This window comes from Sus scrofa, chromosome 1 (genome assembly GCF_054392235.1).
Source record: "Sus scrofa isolate SSC_HxYL_T2T_F1_AM1 chromosome 1, Sscrofa_HxYL_maternal_Yorkshire_Landrace_v2.0, whole genome shotgun sequence".
Lineage (NCBI taxonomy): Eukaryota > Metazoa > Chordata > Mammalia > Artiodactyla > Suidae > Sus > Sus scrofa.
Window position 1 is genome coordinate 273,195,048 of NC_139383.1, and position 20,879 is coordinate 273,215,926.

At 40.1% G+C, this 20,879-nt stretch overlaps 1 protein-coding gene across 5 annotated transcripts in view; it reads left to right on the plus strand.

Moving 5' to 3' along the window:
- Positions 1–14: 14 nt before the first annotated feature.
- The window catches only part of MRRF (mitochondrial ribosome recycling factor), a 61,968-nt gene continuing 41,103 nt past the window's right edge, over positions 15–20,879 (plus strand). For all 5 annotated transcript variants that reach the window (XR_014826650.1, XR_014826649.1, XR_014826648.1 and 2 more), the window contains exons 1-3: positions 15–64; positions 5,252–5,463; positions 17,643–17,798. Coding sequence is in view for 2 of the 5 variants with exons in the window: in XM_003480599.5 (XP_003480647.1) it covers positions 5,280–5,463; positions 17,643–17,798 (340 nt within the window). In the remaining 3 variants the exon portion in view is untranslated. The remainder of the gene's footprint in view (positions 65–5,251; positions 5,464–17,642; positions 17,799–20,879) is intronic.

Below are 20,879 nucleotides of genomic sequence, written 5' to 3' on the forward strand. Positions count from 1 at the left end.
GACGCCCGCGCCGCCTCCGTCGCCGCGGTCGCGCGAGTCTTCCTAGTACCCTGGGAGCTAGCTGGTGAGTGTCCTAGGTATAGTCTTGAGGCTCGCGCGCCAGAGACTTCTGCTCAGGGACTTCTCAGGGGACTGTTAGGGCCCGGAACACCGTTCCCGATGCATTCCGTTGGAATCCGGCTTGACCTTTACAGATGGGGGCGGGACTGGTAGATCCGAGAGTCTCACGGGTTGGGGGCGGGGCTAATCGCATCAGCTAGGAACTTCCAGGATGGGAGGCTTAGGTTACTAAATAGTATCAGGTACTTAGTTGCCCGCTACCTGGCAGGAACATTTAATTTTCTGAACAATCCCGTGGGAGGTTTCTCCCCATGATGGAGAAACGGAAGCTCGAACGAGTAATTTCATCACGGTCACGCGGCTAGTGAGTGAGGGGACTCAATTCCAACATTACTCTGTGCCGTCCAGTGACAAAACAGTCATTTCAGTAGCCCTTCTATATTGGTAAAGTGCTTCTGCAGCTCTTATCTCATTCGATCGTCCCGGTAACCCTAACAAGTCGTATTGTCATCTGCAGATGAGACTGAGGCCAAGAGAGTTTGACCTATGTAAGGTCACATACCCAGGAAGTGCTGGAACCAGCATTCTTTCCCAGGTCTTCTCTGAGTTGGATGCTTTTTTCCACTCACCCCACTCTATTGCATTCTCAGAATCTTGAAGGCTCTATAGCTAGAAAGAATGAAAGTCTGGTCTGACTCTTCGTGTTATAGTTGAGGAAACAACCTCAGAAGAAATGACTTGATATAAGTCGTCAGCGGCAGAGCTTTCACAAATACTTTTTGAATACAGAGTAGTTATGAATCTAAAAAGGATAGTTGGCAGGAGTGATGAGATAGGAATATCGGAATCCAGGCCTCCTAGCTCTTAGGCAAAGGCTCTTTCTCCATCTGTTAAAGTGTCTTATCCTTCCTTTAGCTGTGCCAGGGATGTGATCTTATATATAGTCAGATACTATAAATGCCCTCACAAGGCACCGAATTTAGAGAATAATATGCCTTATTATCTCTAAGTGAAAAATCTGTCAACCAAGAGACACTGGAAGCAGTTTTGGGAAACAGAGCCCAGGACCTACTGTCCGGGGCTTAGATTTCAGTTCTGGTGCCAGCATTGTGACCTTGAGGAAGGACTTAACCTTTCTAGACTTTCACTCATCTTTCATCACATTTATTCAGAGTCTTCTGTGTTCAGGAATGTGCTGGAGACTGGAGACACAGCCATGAACAAGACAAGCATACATTAGTCCTTGTGGTGCTTATAGTCTTATGGGGGGAATTAGACCATGATCAAATAACTGCACAAATATTAGCTGATATTGTTAAAGTGCCATGAAAAAGTACAGGGTGTTATGAAAGTGGGCTATAGGACATTTGACTTGTTGGGCTAGAGGAGGCAGCCAAGGAAGGCTTCCTCTGAGGAAGTGATGTTTAAGCTGCAGTCTGAAAGGAAAATGTGAGGTTGTTCATTAAAGAGGTGTGGGAAGACCTTTGCAAGCAGATGCAACAGTATGTTTGAAGGCCCTGAAGCAGGAGGAGTATTCACGGAAATGGAAGATCAGTTTGCTTCTTTGTAAAATGTGGGTGGTAATCATAACCCTGGTTATTGTGGGAATCAGGTAATACATATGAAAGTATTTTATGTACAGCAAGGGTCTGTGTGTATTATTAGCGTATTATAAGCTAATACACGACTGGATTGGTAGGGGTTGCTGGCGTAGTGGATGAGCCAGGACGTGTGTTTTCCTCATCTAGTTCTTTACAACATTAAAATGTGCCTTCTATGAAAAACAGGACAGTTTGGAGTTCCCGTCGTGGCTTAGCGGAAATGAATCTGACTAGCATCCATGAGGACGCAGGTTTGATCCCTGGCCTTGATCAGTGGGTTGAGGATCTGGCGTTGCCATGAGCTCTGGGGTAGGTCATAGACTCGGCTCAGATCCTGCGTTGCTGTGGCTGTGGCGTAGGCCAACAGCTATAGCTCCGATTTGACAACTCCTAGCCTGGGAACCTCCACATGCTGTGGGTGCAGCCCTAAAAAGACAAAAACAAAAAACCACAAGGAAAATTCAAGTTTTGAGAACCTCAACTTTAGATAGAGATTATGTACTTCTGTAATTTTTAAAAATATTTCAGTAGTTTGAATAACAGTGCCAGCAACCATACTGTTTTATATACACAGTATAGGATAGTGGTTAAGAGAACAGATTCTGGAACAAAATTGCTTGAAATAAAATCTTGGGCAAAGGATTTATCCGTGCCTCTGTTTCTTTATCCATAAACTGGATTATAATAATAGTACTTATCTCCTAGGCTTATCATGAGGCTCAAATGAGTTCATGTATGTAATATAGCACTTAGAATTCTTTCTGGCTCATAGTTATCAGTGTATAATTATAAGCTATAATTTCACTATTATTATCATTGTATTTTTATTTTTTTTTATTTTTTTCTTTTTTTCTTTTTTGTCTTTTTGCTATTTCTTTGGGCCGCTCCCACGGCATAGGGAGGTTCCCAGGCTAGGGGTCGAATCGGAGCTGTAGCCCCCGGCCCACGCCAGAGCCACAGCAACGCAGGATCCGAGCCGAGTCTGCGACCTACACCACAGCTCACGGCAGCGCCGGATCGTTAACCCACTGAGCAAGGGCAGGGACCGAACCCGAAACCTCATGGTTCCTAGTCGGATTCGCTAACCACTGCGCCACGACGGGAACTCCCTTTTTTTTTTTTTTAATCATTGTATTTTTAAAGGTTTATTAATATCTCCATGAGAAAGATGTGGAAACTGTAGCTCAGAGAGGCCTATCATCTCCCCAAGGTCACACAACTAGGAAATGGGCTAACACAGATTCCAGTTCAAGATTGCATCCAAAGGTCCGCTACTTCCAGCTACTTTATTTATTTATTTATTTATTTTTTGAGTGTAGGTTAATTTTGTTTTATCATTCTTGGGTTCCTGTGATGGTTCCTTTCCTTGACCTTACTTCTATGCTGAAACTTACTTCTCTGTTCTTAAGGTAAAGGGTCCAAGGAACTGCTTTTATTGAACGTCTACTTTAATGTTTCCTGATTTCTGTGCAATTAAAATCTACGCCTTAAACTTTTCAGCAATGTGGTTTATTTATAGAGTTGTCTTCCGGTTCATGTGTGCTGGGTGTGCTTTGGGGTGTTGCGTTTTCTGTCAAAGGTTGTTTATTTCTAACCCATTTTGATTTCCTGTTGCTTTGTGGATTGGTGTTATGACCTGCAACAGGAACACCAGGAAACCTGTCTTAAATGGAACAGCCAGATTGAGACCCTGTAGATTAAAAACAACAACAACACATTATTTATTATACAGCCATATTTGGATATGTGTGGATTAGGCATTGGCTATATTAGGCAAAAAGCTAGATATAGAAACCTCACTTAGATGCAGATTTCTGTGAACAGTTTTGCCGCTTTAGGGCAGAGCTATTAGCTTCATGCCCTTGGTCAGTGACACTCTCTTTGAACCTCAGCTTCTATATCTATAAAAAGAAAATTAGTACACTCTTTGTGGCATTTTTGAGAGGATTAAAATGAATAATATGGGTAAAGCAGGCAGCTCAGGCCTGACCTCCATTAATGGTAGCTATTGATAATAATTAAAGAAGAGGAAAAAAATATGCCTTCATTTTTTTTAATCCAGATCTTTTTATACTGACTTCATACTGATTATTGACATCTAGCATCTCTTGCTATTAAAAATTCCATCAGGAGAAATTATTTGCCTTTGTGCATCTCATTCGCTTTTTTTTTTTTAAAGATAATGATAATGATAGCCAGCTTTTATTAAAAAGCTATACTAGATTTTTTTTGCATGAGGTTTCTACATGCATTCACTATCTTATTTTAAGAACAGAATTATTTTTCTCATTTTGAAAATGAGGGAAGTGATGCCTAGAAAGTGGAATGAATTGCCCAGAGTTGAAATTTATATCCAGATGTGACCGACTCTAGGCTTCCTTGTACATCAGTAATGACAGGCAATATTTCTTTATAGTGTCTGGCCCTGGCATGGAAGTCTTTGAAAGGAAAGGTGATAGCCAGCAATAGGTATCCTTTTGGGGGGCTCCTGCTATCTGCTAGACACTATGCTAAGTGTTTTACGTACATTAACTCATTTATTTGTCCCAACTGTAAGAAATAACTATAAATATCCCCATTTCACAGTTGAGGAAATCAAGGTGCAGAGATGTTCAAGGGCATTTAGTCATGACAGAGATGGGATTAAATTCCAAATCTTCTTGCTACAAAGCCCATGCTCTCATTCAGTCTGTTATACTGCATCAACATTTTAGAATGGAATTTCTTTGTTAACGAGGTATGGGACTGTTTTTTTAAAGATGGTACCTTCCAGGTGTTTGGTACTAATTGTTCTTAGTTTTTTAGCTGAGTAATAATGGCCAGATTCCTGGCAGAAGCTATCAATGCTACATTTGCCAGTTAGCTAGACCTGTGTTCTGTCCCAGAAGTAGCCATAGGCTGTAGCATCTTTCCATGGTCAAAGACCCCAGAAGTATAATGTGTAACTTGTGTTAACACAGAGGAGGGTGGCATTTTCCAGGGCTTTAGTTCTATTGCATGGAAGACCTCAAACCTCAGCCATGCTTCAGACTCACATTAAAGTGCACTCTAATTGGTAATCAGTGCATAAGGAACCAAAGAAAATTTTAATTAAATGCTGCCGTGTGAATTTTCCAGTCATTTTATGCCTGTTGAAATGATTTTATTTAAAGTCCTCTTCCAGTGCTCTGCCCTTCTTCTTTATGGTATAACTTTATCAACATTTTGTGCCTTTTCTCATATTAGGGTTTAATTTCCATCGTTAAGGATTAGGCTGTTGCAAATTTACTTAACTCTGTTCCCTGTGTACCGAGAGGCATTTTCTGTAGTAGAAAGCATGACGATTTGGAGTCCTACAGACTGTGAGCAAGTTACTTAAATCTTTGTGAGCCTCACTTTCTTTGTTCTGTAAAATGTATTTCCTTGTACATCTGTTGGGAGGAGGGTTCGAGGTCGTGTATTTCAGTTACCTGGCACATAGCACCGAACTGATTGATAGGCTCTGTTGAAAGGTTTTGCTTGTTGACTGGACAAATTATTTTCTGAAGTTGTAATAGAGTCTGTTTTACTTAGATCTCTTTTTTGCCTTTTTTTTTTTTTTTTTTTTTTAGTGGATGTTCACAAGGATTGTCTTCAGTCATGGCCTTGGGTTTAAGGTGCTTCCGCTTGGTCCACCCTGCCTTTTGCAACTCCCTTGCAGCCTTGACCAGACCTGTTTCAGAAGTTACACTGAAGACAGTGAGTGGAAGCCGAAATAACCATGGACAATACATGGCCTATCCAGCTGTACCGGTCTGCCATTTTGCTACCAAGAAAGCCAAAGGTAGGGACCTGACCACTTCACTCCTGTCTTATATTCAGCCATTGAATTATCATTGAATTACCATCTCAGATGTCAGAGATGTTCTGAATTTCTCCCCTTGCCACATAAGGAAATGGTGTCTCAGGTGGTTCAGCTGATTAGCTTAAAAGGTCACAGTGACAGAGATGATGTTGGAACTCAGGGTCTGTTTTCTTATTGCTGTGCTATCGGATGGCTCAGAAAATGCCTACTTTCTTTTAGATTTAGAATTAGGGGTGTAAGGGCCAAGCAAACCAGAAAACTTGTGGCAGGGCTCAGCCTGTTTTCTCCTTATTGGAAGTAAAATTAAAACCAGAAGGTCGTTGGGTGAGGAGGTATTAGAGCCGTGGATTTAGATGGATGATCTTAATGGCTTGTGTCATCCAAGAACGAGACTTTGATATACCTCAGGTCTCAGCTTAAATGTCACTTCCTCAGGGAAGCCTTCCTTGACCTCTTAGACTGGGTCAGCTCCCTTGTTACATGCTCTGTGCACACCGTTATTTTACCATTGACATACGTAGCATAGCACTCATTAATTAATTAATTGTAGGATTGGGATCAGAGCCGTGTCTGTGACCTATACCACAGCTCATGGCAATGCAAGATCCTTAAACCACTGAGCAAGGCCAGGGATCGAACCTATGCCTCATGGATACTAGTCAGATTCATTTCTACTGCGTGGCATCAGGAACATCAGGAATTCCTTTTTTTTTTCATGGCTGCTCCCATGGCACATGGATTGAATTTGAGCCTCATCTGTGAACTATGCCGCAGCTGCGGCAATGCTGGATCCTTTAATCCACTGTGCCAGGCTGGGGATCAAACCTGCACCTCTGCAGCCACCTGAGCCACTGCAGTTGGATTTTTAACCCACTGCACCACAGAGGAAACTCTCTTACTGCTTTTCTTTTATAGTTTCATACAGACATTTTCCTTTTCTGTTAATAGGAAAATTAACAGGTTGCTGAAAGAGCATTAATGCATAGAAGTTTTTTTTTTTTTTTGTCTTTTTGCCTTTTCTAGGGCTGCTCTCACAGCATATGGAGGTTCCCAGGCTAGGGGTCTAATCGGAGCTGTAGCTGCTGGCCTACGTCAGAGCCACAGTAACGTGGGATCCGAGCCTCGTCTGCGACCTACGCCACAGCTCACGGCAATCCTTAACCCACTGAGCAAGGGCAGGGATCAAACCCGCAACCTCATGGTTCCTAGTCGGATTCGTTAACCGCTGCACCATGACGGGAACTCCCTAATGCATAGAAGATTTATAGTCAGTTAATAGTGATAGTAGTAGTAAATTTTTTCAATGTTTTTTTTTTTTAAGCTTTTATTTAATTTTTTTGTTTTTTAAATTTTTTTTGCCACACCTGTGGCACATAGAGGTTCCTTAGTCAGGAATCCTTAGCCAGATCCTTAACCCACTGAGCCAACTGGAAACTCCTATTTTATTTTATATTTTTATTGAAGTATAGTTGATTTACAATGTTGTGTTAATTTCTACGTATAGCAAAGTAATTCAGTTGTACATATATTTGTGTGTATATACATATACATTCTTTTTTAAAAATTCTTTTCCATTATGCTTTATCATAGGACATTGAGTATAGTTCTCTGTGCTGTACAACAGGACCTTCTCATTTATCCCTTCCATGTAGAATAGCTTGATACAGTAATGACTTTTGATCTGTATGTTGCCTCATATATATTTAAAAACCCATGTCATTTAATAATTTAATTTGATCCTTGTAATTATCCATTGAGGAAATTATAATTATCCTGTGAAGAAATTCTTCTCATTACCTAGTGAAGCACAGATCTCACCAATTTGCAAGTGAGAAAATTGAGGTACCTATGTCAGATGTTTGCCCAATGAGCATCTTGAGTTAGTGGCAGAACTTGAATTTGAGGCTCCTGATGCCCTCAGCACTGTGGTCCTCCAGTGTACTAGTCATCAGCTACAACTTGTAAAAGCATCTTTTCATATTTAATTGGCTATTCGTTTTTTGTCTTCTTTTATTGCCTCTTTGAAAAGTTGGATTGTTTGACCTTTTCCTTTAGATTTATTGTATTCTTTCTGTACTAGCAATGCCAATTCTTTGTTGACTGTATGCATTACGAGTTTCTACTTTGTGTTTTCACTTTATGATGTCTTTCATTGAACATAAATTATAATGTCATATATATTTTTCATTTTTGCTGTTATGCTTTATCACTTGTGCTTTTTATGTCTTATAATGAATCCTTACCTACCTGAAAGTCACAAAGCTATTCTGTATTTTCTTCTAAATATTTTAAAGGTTTTTTTTGGCGTTCCCGTCGTGGCTCAGTGGTTAACGAATCCGACTAGGAATCATGAGGTTGAGGGTTCAATCCCTGGCCTTGCTCAGTGGGTTAAGGATCCAGTGTTGCTGTGAGCCATGGTGTAGGTTGCAGATGAGGCTCGGATCCTGCGTTGCTGTGGCTGTGGTGTAGGCTGGCGGCTACAGCTCTGATTAGACCCCTAGCCTGGGAACCTCCATATGCCATGGGAGCAGCCCAAGAAATGGCAAAAAAGACAAAAAAAAAACCAAATAAATAAATAAAGGTTTTTAATTTTCATATTTGGGTTTTTATTTTTTTTAATTAAAAAAAATTTTTTTTGGTTTTTAGGGCCACACCTGCAGCATATGGAAGTTCCCAGGCTAGGGATTGAATCAGAGCTACAGCTGCTGGCCTGAGCCACAGCCACAGCAACAGGGAATGTGAACCACATCTGTGACCTACACCACAGCTTACAGCAATGCCGGATCCTTAACCTACTGAGCGAGGCCAGGGATTGAACCCAAATCCTCATGAATCCTAGTTGGGTTAGTTAACTGCTGAGCCACGATGGGAAATCCCCATATTTGGGTTTTTAATCCATATGGTCCATATGGAATTTGTTTCTGAATGTGATATGAGGTAGGGAATTTTACTTCTTTTTTCTTTTTTAAGGGCCGCACCTGTAGCATAAGGAGGTTCCCAGGCTAGGGGTTGAATCGGAGCTGTAGCTGCAGGCCTACACCACAGCCACAGCAATGCGGGATCCGAGTCACGTCTGTGACCTATGCCACCACTCATGGCAACACCAGATCCTTAACCCACTGAGCAAGGCCAAGGATTGAACCTGCATCCTCATGGTTCCTAGTCAGATTCGTTAACCACTGAGCCACGACGGGAACTCCCAGTTTTGCCTTTTTTGAACTCAGTGTGGATTCTTTTATACCTGGCTTCTTTTGATGACAATCCGTATGTGAGATTTCCACATGTTGTTGCCTGTAGTAGTTATTGGTGCATTTTTATCACATTCCAGTGAATGTGTAAACCACAATTTATGTGTGTTCTGTATCGTTAATGGATATTTGAGTTGCTTCCAGTTTTGAGCTAAAATATGGAATGTTGTACCTGCATTTTGGTGCCATATGTATGCCATCATGTTGGGTGTACCAAGAGGAGGGGTTGCTGAGCCTTCGGTTTACACGTATTCAGTTTTAGTACATACTCTTCTCCAAAGTAGCCACGCCAGGTTACACTCCCCCTCAAAGTGTTAGAGCTTTCTATTTCTCTACATGCTTGTGAACACTTGGTATGGTCAGCCTTTTAAATCCTAGCCATCCTGGAGTTCCCTTCAATGGCTCAGCAGTAACTAACCCAACTAGTAGTATCCATGAAGACGTGGGTTCAATCCCTGGCCTCTCTCAGTGGATTGAGGATCTGGCATTGCCCTGAGCTGTTGTGTAGGTCGCAGATGTGCCTCGAGCTGGCAGCTGTAGCTTCAATTTGACCCCTAGCCTGGGAACTTCCATATGCTGGGGGTGAGGCCCTAAAAAGACCACCCCCCCACAAATTCTAGCCATTCTGATGAGTGTGTAGTTATATCTCATTGTGGTTTTAATTTGTATTTCCTTGACGAATAATGATGGTGAGCACCTTTTCATTTCTTTAGTGGCTATTTGGATATCCTCTTTCCAGTCCTTTGCCCATTTAAAAAATTGATTTGTAAGGGTTTTAATATATTCTAAGGACATACTCTGTCATATATATGTATTGCTAATAATAATTGCCTTTTCATTCTTTTCATGGTGTTTTTGTTTTGTTTTGTTTTTTTGTCTTTTGTCTTTTTCTAGGGCTGCACCCACAGCAAATGGAGATTCCCAGGCTAGGGGTCGAATTGGCGCTACAGCCGCTGGCCTATGCCAGAGCCACAGCAACTTGGGATCTAAGCCGTGTCTTTGACCTACGCCATAGCTCACGGCAACGCCAGATCCTTAACCCCCTGAGTAAGGCCAGGGATCGAACCCTCAACCTCGTGGTTCCTAGTCATATTCGTTAACCACTGAGCCACGACGGGAACTCCTCATGATGTTTTTTGATGAACAGAAGTTTTTAATTTAATTTTAATGTAGTCCAATTTATCAATCTCTTTCTTTCATGATTAGGTGTTTTTTTCCTATTTAAGAAAAATTTCCCTACCTTAAGCTCTTAAGTATATTTTATTTTATTTTATTATTTTAGAGAAGATTTATTGTTGTAAGTTTATATTTTTAATTGTTTATGTACTTATTAACCGCCCCATGACATATGGAGTTCCCAGGGCAGGGTTTGAATCCCAGCCAGAGTTGCAAGCATGCCACAGCTCTGACAACATCAGATCCTTAATCCAGTGCACCAGGCTGAGGATCAATCCTGTGTCTCTGCCACTGTGCAAACACTGTTGATCCCATTGTGCCACAGTGGGAATTCCTACATCTTTTTCAAAAGTAATCATAATGTTTGGTTTCAGGTAAATAGGAATACTTTTGATTATTATACATTGATCTTGTATCTTGCAACCTTGCTGAACTCTTTTATTAGATCTGTTGTTTATATATTCTTTTGGATTTTCTAAGTAGATAATTAAAATACCTACATATAATGATAGCTTTGTTTTCCCCTTTCCAACCCATATACTTTTATTTCTTCTCTTTTTTTCCCTCCTTCCCTTCCTTCCTTTTTTCCTTCTTTCCTTCTTTTCTTCTGTGTTATCTAGGAATTCCAATATAATTTGAATAAATTCTTTTATTGATAGTAGGCATCCTTATTTTATTCCTGATTTCATAGCGAACACCTCTTATGTGTTAACATCAAGAATTATGTTTGCTTTATTTTTTATTAGTTTCTCTTTTAAGCAAATATCTGTTATCCTTGTTTTGCTAGGAGGTTTTGTTTTGGATGAGTATTAAATTTTTATCAATGCTCTTACTGCATTTTTTGAGATGATTATTTTTTAGAATCTTTTAATCTCTTATTAACTCAACACCAATAGCTTTTCCTTTTTTCTTTCTTTTTTTTTTAGGGCCACACCCATGGCATATTAGGTTCCCAGGCTAGGGGTCAAATAGGAATTGCAGCTGCTGGCCTATGCTACAGCCACAGCAATATCAGATCTGAGCTGCATCAGCCACCTACACTGCAGCTCACTGCAACGCTGGATCCTTAACCCGGTGAGCAAGGCCAGGGATCTAACCTCTGTCCTCATGGATGCTAGTCAGATTCGTTTTTGCTGAACGACAACGGGAACTCCTCAATAACTTTTTCTGATGTTAAACCACTTTTGCATTCTTGGTATAAGCCCTACTTCTTGATATGTAATCTGTGTATATATATATATATATATATATATATATATATATATATATATAGCTTTATATATATATAGCTTAATAATCTGTGTGTACATTGATAGATTTGGTTTGCTAATATTAATTTAAAATTTTTGAGTCTATATTTAAATGTGACATTAGTCTTAATATAACTTTCTGATACTGATGGGTATGAATTTCTAGTATGATCCTTGTCTGGTTTTGGTATTACGACCATGTACATAGTCTCTTAATGTAAGTTGAGGAGTTCTGTCTCTCTTAATGAGTCAGTATTATCAATTTCTTCCCTGATGGGTAGAACTTACCTGTAAAAATCATCTGGACCTGGTATTGTGTGTGTGCATGTGCATGTGTGTGTGTAGAATTTAAACAATAGATTCCATTTCTTTCTTTTTTTTTTTTTTGTCTTTTTCTAGGGCCGCATCCTCGGCATATGGAGATTCCCAGGCTAGGGGTCTAATTGGAGCTGCAGCCACCAGCCTACACCGCAGCCACAGTAACGCCAGATCCGAGCAGTGTCTGCAACCTACACCACAGCTCATGGCAGTGCTGGATCCTTAATCCACTGAGCAAGGCCAGGGATTGAACCTGCAACCTCATGGTTCCTAGTTGGATTCGTTAACCACTGAGCCATGATGGGAACTCCATTTCTTTTATTTTCTTTCTTTTTTTTTTAATATAAAGTCAAACCATAGGTGTATTGGATAGTCTTTTATTATTTATTTACTTTTTGGCCAAGTTCCTGGGTCAGGGATTGAACCTGAGCCACAGCAGTGACTATGTCAGATCCTTAACCCACTAGACCACCGAACGCCAGATTCCATTTCTTTAATGATTACGAGGCTATTTAGATTTTCTCTTTTTTCTTGAGTTAGTTTTAATAAATTATGTGTTTGTAGGACACATAATTTCTAAGTTTTCAAAGTTCTTGGCATAAAGTTGTCTGTAATAGTCTCTTAAGATTATTAAAAATCTCTGTTGTTTTGATAACTGTGTTCCCTTTTTCTTTCTTATTATTTGTGTCTACTTTTTTATCAGTGGTTCTTGACATAAGTTTGTCAATTTTATAAGCCTTTAAAAAAAGTTTTTAATTTTATCTCTCTTTTTAAAATTTTACTGACCATTGTTTTATGCTGTTAGCTTTCTCCTGTTTCCTTGTTCTTTTTCTGTCCTTTGAACTGGACAGTTAATTTTGACTTTTGTTCTTTTAAGCATTTAAGTCATTAAATTTCAACTTTATACGACTTTGGGTGTTTCTTACAAGTTTTTGATATATATAGTATTTTTATTATTGTCTTTTTTTTTAATTGCTTTTTAGGGCCATATCCAAGGCATATGGAAGTTCCCAGGCTAGAGGTCAAATTGGAGCTACAGCTGCCTGCTTACACCACAACCACAGTCACGCTGGATCCTTGACCCACTGAGCGAGGCCAGGGATTGAACCTGCATCCTCATGGATACAAGTTGAGTTCACTTCCACTGTGCCACAACAGGAACTCCTTATTATTGCCTTTTAAAATATTTCCATTTTTTGTTTTTCCCTAGTCCATGAGTAGCTTTGTAGTGTTTAAAAATTTTCAACCAGGAGTTCCCTTGTGGCTCAGTGGTTTAAGAATCTGGCATTGTCCCTGCTTCGGTGTGGGTTTAATCCCTGGCCCTGACCTTTGGAATACTGTGAGTGTGACCCCCAATTTTTTTTTTTCTTCAACAATGTTTTTTAGAGAGTTAGCTTAAACCTACTGTGTTCAGAGAATGTGGTCTGTATGGTATTGATTTTTGATATTTTTTGGGATTTGTTTTGTGGGATAGAACATGGTCATTTTGTTTAAATGTCCAAGTGTGCTTGAGAAAAATGTGAATTCTGTTATTGTTGGGTGCGTGGTCTATATGTAACCATTAAGTCAAGTAGACTAATTGTGTTGATCACATTTTCCATTTATTTTTAAAAATTTGCTCAGTTTGTCAGTTGTCAGGAAAAGTATAATTAAAATCTAGTATGATTGTGGATTCATTAGTTTTCTTTCAACTCTGAGGCTATGTTATTGAGAATATTTATGCTCAGAATTGTTACAAATTTCTGGTGAATTGTTTCTGTTACCATTATGAAGTAAGTGGTCCTTGTTATTTCTAATAACGCATTTTGTTGTAAAATACATTTTGTCTTATATTACAATAACTATACTAGCCTTCTTTTGGTTAATATTTGCCAGGGTTATAATTTTCTCTGTTCCTATATATTAAATTTTCTGTGATCTTTTGTTTTTGTAAAACCTCTTTTATATATGGCATATGGCTAGATTAAAAATTCATACTGAGAATTTCTAACTTTTTTTTTTGTCTTTTTGCCTTTTCTAGGGCTGCTCCCACTGCGTATGGAGGTTCCCAGGCTAGGCGTAGAATTGGAGCTGTAGCCACCGGCCTATGCCAGAGACATAGCAACACCAGATCTGAGATCTGAGCCGTGTCTGTAACCTACACCACAGCTCACGGCAACGCTGGATCCTTAACCCATTAAGCAAGGCCAGGGGTCAAACCCGCAACCTCATGGTTCCTAGTCAGATTCATTAACCACTGTGCCACGACGGGAACTCCCTAACTTTTTGGTTTTGTTTTTTTGTTTTTTTGTTTTGTCTTTTCTAGGGCTGCACATGCGGTGTATGGAAGTTCCCAGGCTAGGGGTCTAATTGGAGCTGTAGCCGCTGACTTACGCCACAGCCACTGCAACTCGGGATCCAAACCACATCTGCGACCTACACCTCAGCTCACGGCAATGCTGGATCCTTGACCCACTGAGCAAGGCCAGGGATCAAACCCCGCAACCTCAAGGTTCCTAGCTGGATTCGTAAACCACTGAGCCATGACGGGAACTCCGAGAATTTCTAACTTTTAACTGGTCCTTTTCTTCTGTTTGTTATTTGTATATCTGTTACTTTGTACTTTATTAAGATTCTCTTTGTTTCTTCTCTCCTTTCTATTGGACTAATCAAGTTTTTTATTCCTCTCATTTTAAATCTCTGCTGATTTGGAAGGTATATATTCTATTCCTTATCGCTTTGGTATTTACCTTTAATTTCTTTATTTTTAAATAAAAATAAAAAAGCACCCATAGAAAAGTGCAGCTGTCATAGGAAAACAGCTTGATAATTTTCACAAATTGAAATGTATTCAGCAGCCAGATAAAAATCTAGAACATTCCCAGTACATCATAAGTCCCCTTAGGCTTCCTTCTAGTAATTTAACCATCTTCTTCCCCTTGCTAATAACTGTTATTCTAACGTCTAATAACATAGTTTAGTTACACTGTTTAGTGTATGTTCTTATATCTTGATTTGGCACTGTATAGTCTGGATTTTTAATGTCTAGCTTCTTTGCTTAGCAGTTATATTTGTGAGATTCATTTAAATTCTTTGCATTGTAGATCTTTATTTCTCATGGTTGTCTATTTCATTTGTAAATAACATTTATCCATTCTAATATTGATGGAGTTGTGTTAACTTTTTTAACATGCATACTTTGTTTAAAACTAAAGTTGAAGGTATTATTTCCATTGTTTCTATATTCTGTTGTTGCTGTTATTCTACATTTTGACCCTTTGTGGATAATCTTTCTATTCTTTTTGGCTGTTTTCACCATGTCTTTGTCCTTGGTGTTCTGCATTCACAAGAAGTCTAGGTACTTTTATTATCCTGTTTGGAACTCATATTTTTTTTGTGTGTGTGTTTTGTCTTTTTTTTAGGGCCGTAGCCGAGGTATACAGAGGTTCCCAGGATAGGGGTTGAGTCGGAGCTGTAGCCAGATCCAAGCTGAGTCTGTGACCTATACCACAGCTCACGGCAATGCTGGATCCTTAACCCACTAAGGGAGGCCAGGGATCGAACCCAAGTCCTCATGAATACTAGTTAGGTTCGTTAACTACTGAGCCACGACAGGAACTCACATCTGAAGATTCATATCTTTCATCAGTTCTGAAAATTCTAAGCCATTAGTGTGCTAATTTAAAAGCAGTGAGGTTTCAAGCAAGATGGTGACTTAAGGAAATACATGCTGCTTACTGGTTGGTTACTTTGGGCAAAACCCTTTTTTTTTTTTTTTTAAGTTTTATGGCTATACCCTTAGCATATGGAAGGTCCAGGGCCAGGGTTGAATCTGAGCCACAGCTGCAACCTATGCCACAGCTGTGGCACCACCAGACCTGTAACCCAATGTTACAGGCCTGGGATGGAACCCATACCTGTGCAGCGACCCAAGTTGTTCCAATTGGATTCTTAACACACTGCACCCCAATGGGAACTGCTGGGAAAAACTTTTAAATGCCTTTTGCCTCAGGTATATCATCTGTACAATGCGGGCATTAATAATGTCTGTTCTTCCTACCTCAGAGAGCTGCTTTCAATATCTAATAGAAGAATGTACTTGAAATAACATTGCAGTTTATAATATGATATACAAATAGCACAGGAGCTAGCTCACTGTAGATGATGAGTAAAATTTGTTGTGAATGATCTCAGTAAATGTTTGTTGAATATTTAATAAATAAGTAAATGTAGGATAATGTTATTTAAAGATTTTTATTCTTTTTCTCCTTCCCACATCCTTAGTAAAGAAATGCAAGAATATTTTTTTATATTACTCATGGGAGTAACCTATGCATGTACACATTATAGCTATAGATGAGAAATCACTATGATGGTTTAGACATAAAACGATTTTATTCAGTTCCCAATATTGTTGATTTTCTAAAATATAAGCCCCTGGCACTATCATGTGTGGTATTTAAACTAAATGTTGTTAAACCATTGTTATTCCTTTTTTGTTTGTATAAGCTATCAGATAATTTGCATATCCTTGTCTTAATATTCACTTTTAAGTGAATTGATATATATTCTGTATCTCTAATTACATTTTATGGAGACAGTCTAATGGAAAGTTCATGGGTTTAAGGAGTTCCTACTGTGGCTCAGCGGTTAATGAACCCGACTAGTATCCATGAGGATATGGGTTCGATCCCTGGCCTTGCTCCATGGGTTAAGGATCGGCATTGCTGTGGCTGTGGTGTAGGCCGGCAGCCACAGTTCCCATTTGACGCCTGTCCTAGGAGCCTTCATATGCCTCGAGCTCAGCCCTAAAAAGACAAAAGAAAAGAAAAGAAAGAAAGGAAGTTCATGGGTTTAAAATTAGACAGATCTGGGAGTTCCCATAGTGGCTCAGTGGGTTAAGAATCCAGCTAGTATCCATGAGCATCCAGGCTTCGATCTCTGGCCTTACTTAGTGGATTAAAGGATCTCGCGTCGCCATGAGCTGTGGTGTAGGCTGGCAGCTTCTGGGAACTTCTCAACCCCTAGCCTGGGAACTTCCATATGTTGCAGGTGCACCCCTAAAAAAACAAACAAACAAACAAGCAAAGCAGATCTGGGACCATACCTTGGCTTTACTACTTCATGACTTTATGACATTAGGCAAGTCACTTTACCTTTCTCTTCTGTTTATTTTTCTGAAAAATATGGAATTCTTTCACTTGTGGAGTGTTTGCTGTGTGGATAGTGCTCTTTTAGGTATTTGAATTACTTAATTTGTATCCTTGTAGCAACATGGAAGTGTAGGTATTATTATTCCTGTTTTATAGGAAAAGAACCTGATACCAGAAAAGAAGAGTAATCTCTTCAGGTCTTAAAGGTAGTATGCATTATAGCCTATATTTTCACCTGCATTGTCTCATTATAAAACCCATGCCGGAGTTCCTGTTGTGGCGCAGTGGTTAACGAATCCGACTAGGAACCATGAGGTTTCGGGTTCGGTCCCTGCCCTTGCTCAGTGGGTTAATGATCCGGCATTGCCGTGAGCTGTGGTGTAGGTTGCAGACTCGGCTCGGATCCCGAGTTGCTGTGGCTCTGGCGTGGGCCGGTGGCTACAGCTCCGATTCGACCCCTAGCCTGGGAACCTCCATATGCTGTGGGAGCGGCCCAAGAAATAGCAACAACAACAACAAAGACAAAAAAAAAAAAAAGACCAAAAAAAAAAAAAAACCAAAAACAAAAAACCCCATGCCTTGGAGTTCCCGTTGAAGTTTAACAGATTAAGAACCCAACTAGTATCCATGAGGATGCAGGTTCGATCCCTGGCCTTGTTCAGTGGGTTAAGGATTTGCCATTGCTGCAGGTGTGGCTCAGATCCCATGTTGCCATGGTGTAGGCCAGCAAGTGAAACTCCCATTTGACCCCTAGCCCAGGAACTTCCATATGCTGCAGCTATAGCCCTAAAATTAAAAATAAGAAAAATTTAAAAAACCTGTGCCTTCACTTATATCTGAGAAAGTGTTTTGCATGATGCTGAGTACCAGGTTGACAGTAAATGTAAACTCTTTTTTTAGGGCATCGACAATGTTCTGTCATTTTCTAGCACTTGGCATTTTCCCCTGTACATGGTAGGTGGCACTTCTTAGCTTATTGTTTATTGTCTGTTTTATGCTGCTATTTTTTAATTCATTGAATGTTCGCTTTCTAGCCAAAGGGAAAGGACAGTCCCAAACCAGAATGAATCTTAACACTGCCTTGGTTGAGGATATAATCAGCTTGGAAGAAGTGGATGAAGAGATGAAGTCTGTGATAGAAGCACTCAAGGATAACTTCAATAAGACTGTCAATATAAGGACCTCACCAGGTTAGTGATGAACATGTGTTTAGAGAGGAGTGTAGTGGAAAGAGCATTGCTTTGGCAGAGCTGGGTTTTAGTCCCAGCTTTGTCACTTACTAATTGGTGACTGCAAGCAGTTACTTTACTTCTCTGTTCTTCAGCTTGCTTTTTTTGTTTGTTTTTGCTTTTTAGGGCTGCACCTGTGGCCTATGGATGTTCCCAGGCTAGGAGTCAAATCAGAGCTACGGCTGCCAGCCTGCACCACCACCACAGCAACGCCAGATCCGAGCCACCTCTGTGACCTACACCACAGCTCATGGCAATGCCAGATCCCTGCCCCTCGGAGCGAGGCCAGGGATTGAACTCATATCTTCATGGATCCTAGTTGGATTTGTTTCCACTGAGCCACAACGGGAACTCCGTGGTTTTCAATTTTCTTGTCTAATTCCTACCTCATAGCTTTGGGATGGGTATGAAAATAAATGAGATAGCGTGTCATGGTTCTAGCACTGCCCAGCATATAATTAACACTTTTATCCATTTAGCAAAGATTTGTCTGCTATGAACTAAGGCATTGCGTTGGTACACAATAAACAAAAGTAGGCATGATCTTTGCTTCCATGGAATTGTACTCCCCCCAGAATGGGAGTTTTGTTATTACTGTACTCTAAGCACTTCTAGGTATTTAGTCTCACAGTAACTGACATCTTTGGTCTGATTTTCCCAATTTGTCCTATTTGGCCGTTCTCATCTCTTACTGGGAATCGACTGGCTGCATTTCTGTACTCTTGAGTTTGACCAGGAAGATTCCGTTTGGGTTAATAACTTCCTGAAAGTGGCTTTTCTAAGTGGGAAATGTCAGAACTGTCTAGGAGAACCGTTTGCAGATGTGATGGAAGAAGTGAATTGTCAGCTAATGGTGCAGGCAGGCAGGAAAAATCCAATTGCAGTTAAATTGGCCTTTTGGAAATTGTCATCATCCTAGAGTCAAGCCGGGACCCTCTCTGAAAGTATCTGTGGGAGCGCAGGCTGCTCCCACTCTCATCTTGGTTGGGCTAGTTCATGAGGGAACCAGAAAATATTTCATGAACTTGTTCTTAGGAAAACCAAGTGAAAAATATACAGCTCCATTTATAAACACCAGCAGAAACACAGAGAGTTCAGAAACGAGATCCAGTGTGAAACCAGAAGACCATTCCGTCATTTGTCAACCCTGGACTGGGGCATTTCTGCCTTTGCTGACAGTAGAGCGTGCCATTCAATCTCTCCCAACTGTTTATTTTAAACTTGCTTATTATTTTAGGTATGAAGCTGATAAAGTGCTTTGTCTCCCCTGTGCTTTCTGGCCTGTTAACATTCTGCAGCCGAAACCAGAGAGCAGTTTGAGAGGAGCTCAGGGAGAAATGTGATACTTAAAATTAGCCAGCAAGCTCCACTCTTGTTGAACTTAAAAAAGATGATGGGCCTGGAAAGAGGCTGGGAGTGTAATTTGTTAAATGTTAACCTCTGTGAAAACGAGGGGCAGGAATGAGGCTGAGGGAGATTCTCGCTGGGGACAGATTGAGGGAAAAGGATTTGATGCATTATGTCGATATGGATTTAGGGACTGGGAACCACCACAATCGCATACTGAAAAGCCCATGTTGCAACTTCGTGGCAAAGGATCTTATGGCAAATCAGGAAGACTGAATTAAGATCCATTTTCAAAAGGCCTCCCATTGGTATTTCCTCTTTGCTTCTTTCTCTTCAGGGTTATGTTTGTGCAATGTTCTATGTAGAGCTTGGGGCCATGAAGAGACTGGATGAAACAGGCTTAACTTAGCCAGTCTTTTTTTTTTTTTTTTTTTTGCCAGATTCTTCCATATCATTTTTTATTCCTATCTGAACCAGCAGGAACTTTTCTTCTTACACCTACATCATCTACCAGCAATTTCTGTCTCTAAGAAAGTTGATTGCTTTTACTAGATGACTAAAATACAAATTTATTTGTTCATTCTTATCCTCTCTCATTCATTCATCCATCCATACATAATATTCCTTTATTCATCCAAGCATTATTGAGCACTTATTCTGTGCTGGTTAAGAGGTGCTGTAGAGAAAAAAGACATTGTCCCCTGTAGAGAAAAAGACATTGTGCCAAGAGCCTAGATCCTAGTGTCGAAGGATAGACAAGTAAACCAACATGTATGAAATCATGTGGCAAAGCAGAATGGTGAAAAGCGGGGCTTTGGAGTTGATCAGACCTCAGTTTGAATTCAGGCTCCATTATTAAGAGCTCTTGTGACCTAAGACCTCTGCCTTAGTTTCCACATTTGTAAAATGTTGGAACTGTCTCATAGGGCTGTCGTGATAATGGAAGCAAATAAATTATAGAAAGCAATTAGCACCAGGTCTTGCCGTGGAAAGTGTTCAGTAAATATTGGTCGTTATCATAGAAGTGCATGGGATCCTTGGGAGCTCATAAAGGGGTTGTAATCCAGCCTAGGATGTCAGACAGGATTTCTGAGATTAGATGGAATCATAGCTGAGTGTTAAAGAGTGAGCAGGCGTTATCTGACCAGAAAAGGACATTCTCGTTAAAAGGGAGAATATACGCTAAGACGAGAGAGAACAGGCTATAATAGAGAAATTGAAAATAGGTTAGTTTGGTTAAAATATAGAGGAACATTGAGAAGTAACAATAATAGTTAGCAGTTATTGGGCACTTGCATATGCCAGGACACAGTTGCAGGTGCTTTGCATAAACTCTTTCATTCAATCCTCATAACAACCCTGTGAGGTAAGTATGATTTTAATGCCCCATTTAGAAATCAGGACACAGACGCCCCAAAAGTTGAAGGGACTTTCCCAGGGTCACATAGTCAGGAAGTGGCAGGGTTGGTATTTGAGCCAGGTCATGGGTCTTCAGAATCACGGGCTTTTCCAGATTGAAGCCAGTGGTGTCAGCAGCCTTCTACCTTGTGGTGGCATTGAATTGAAGTGAGTACTGCGTTTCAGATCAGATCTTTGGGCCATAGTACGGTACTGCATTATTCTAACAACAATTTGCTGGGACAACTCCCAATTTGTTTAAAAGACTCCCCCCTCCTTATTCTTTGTGTCTTGAAT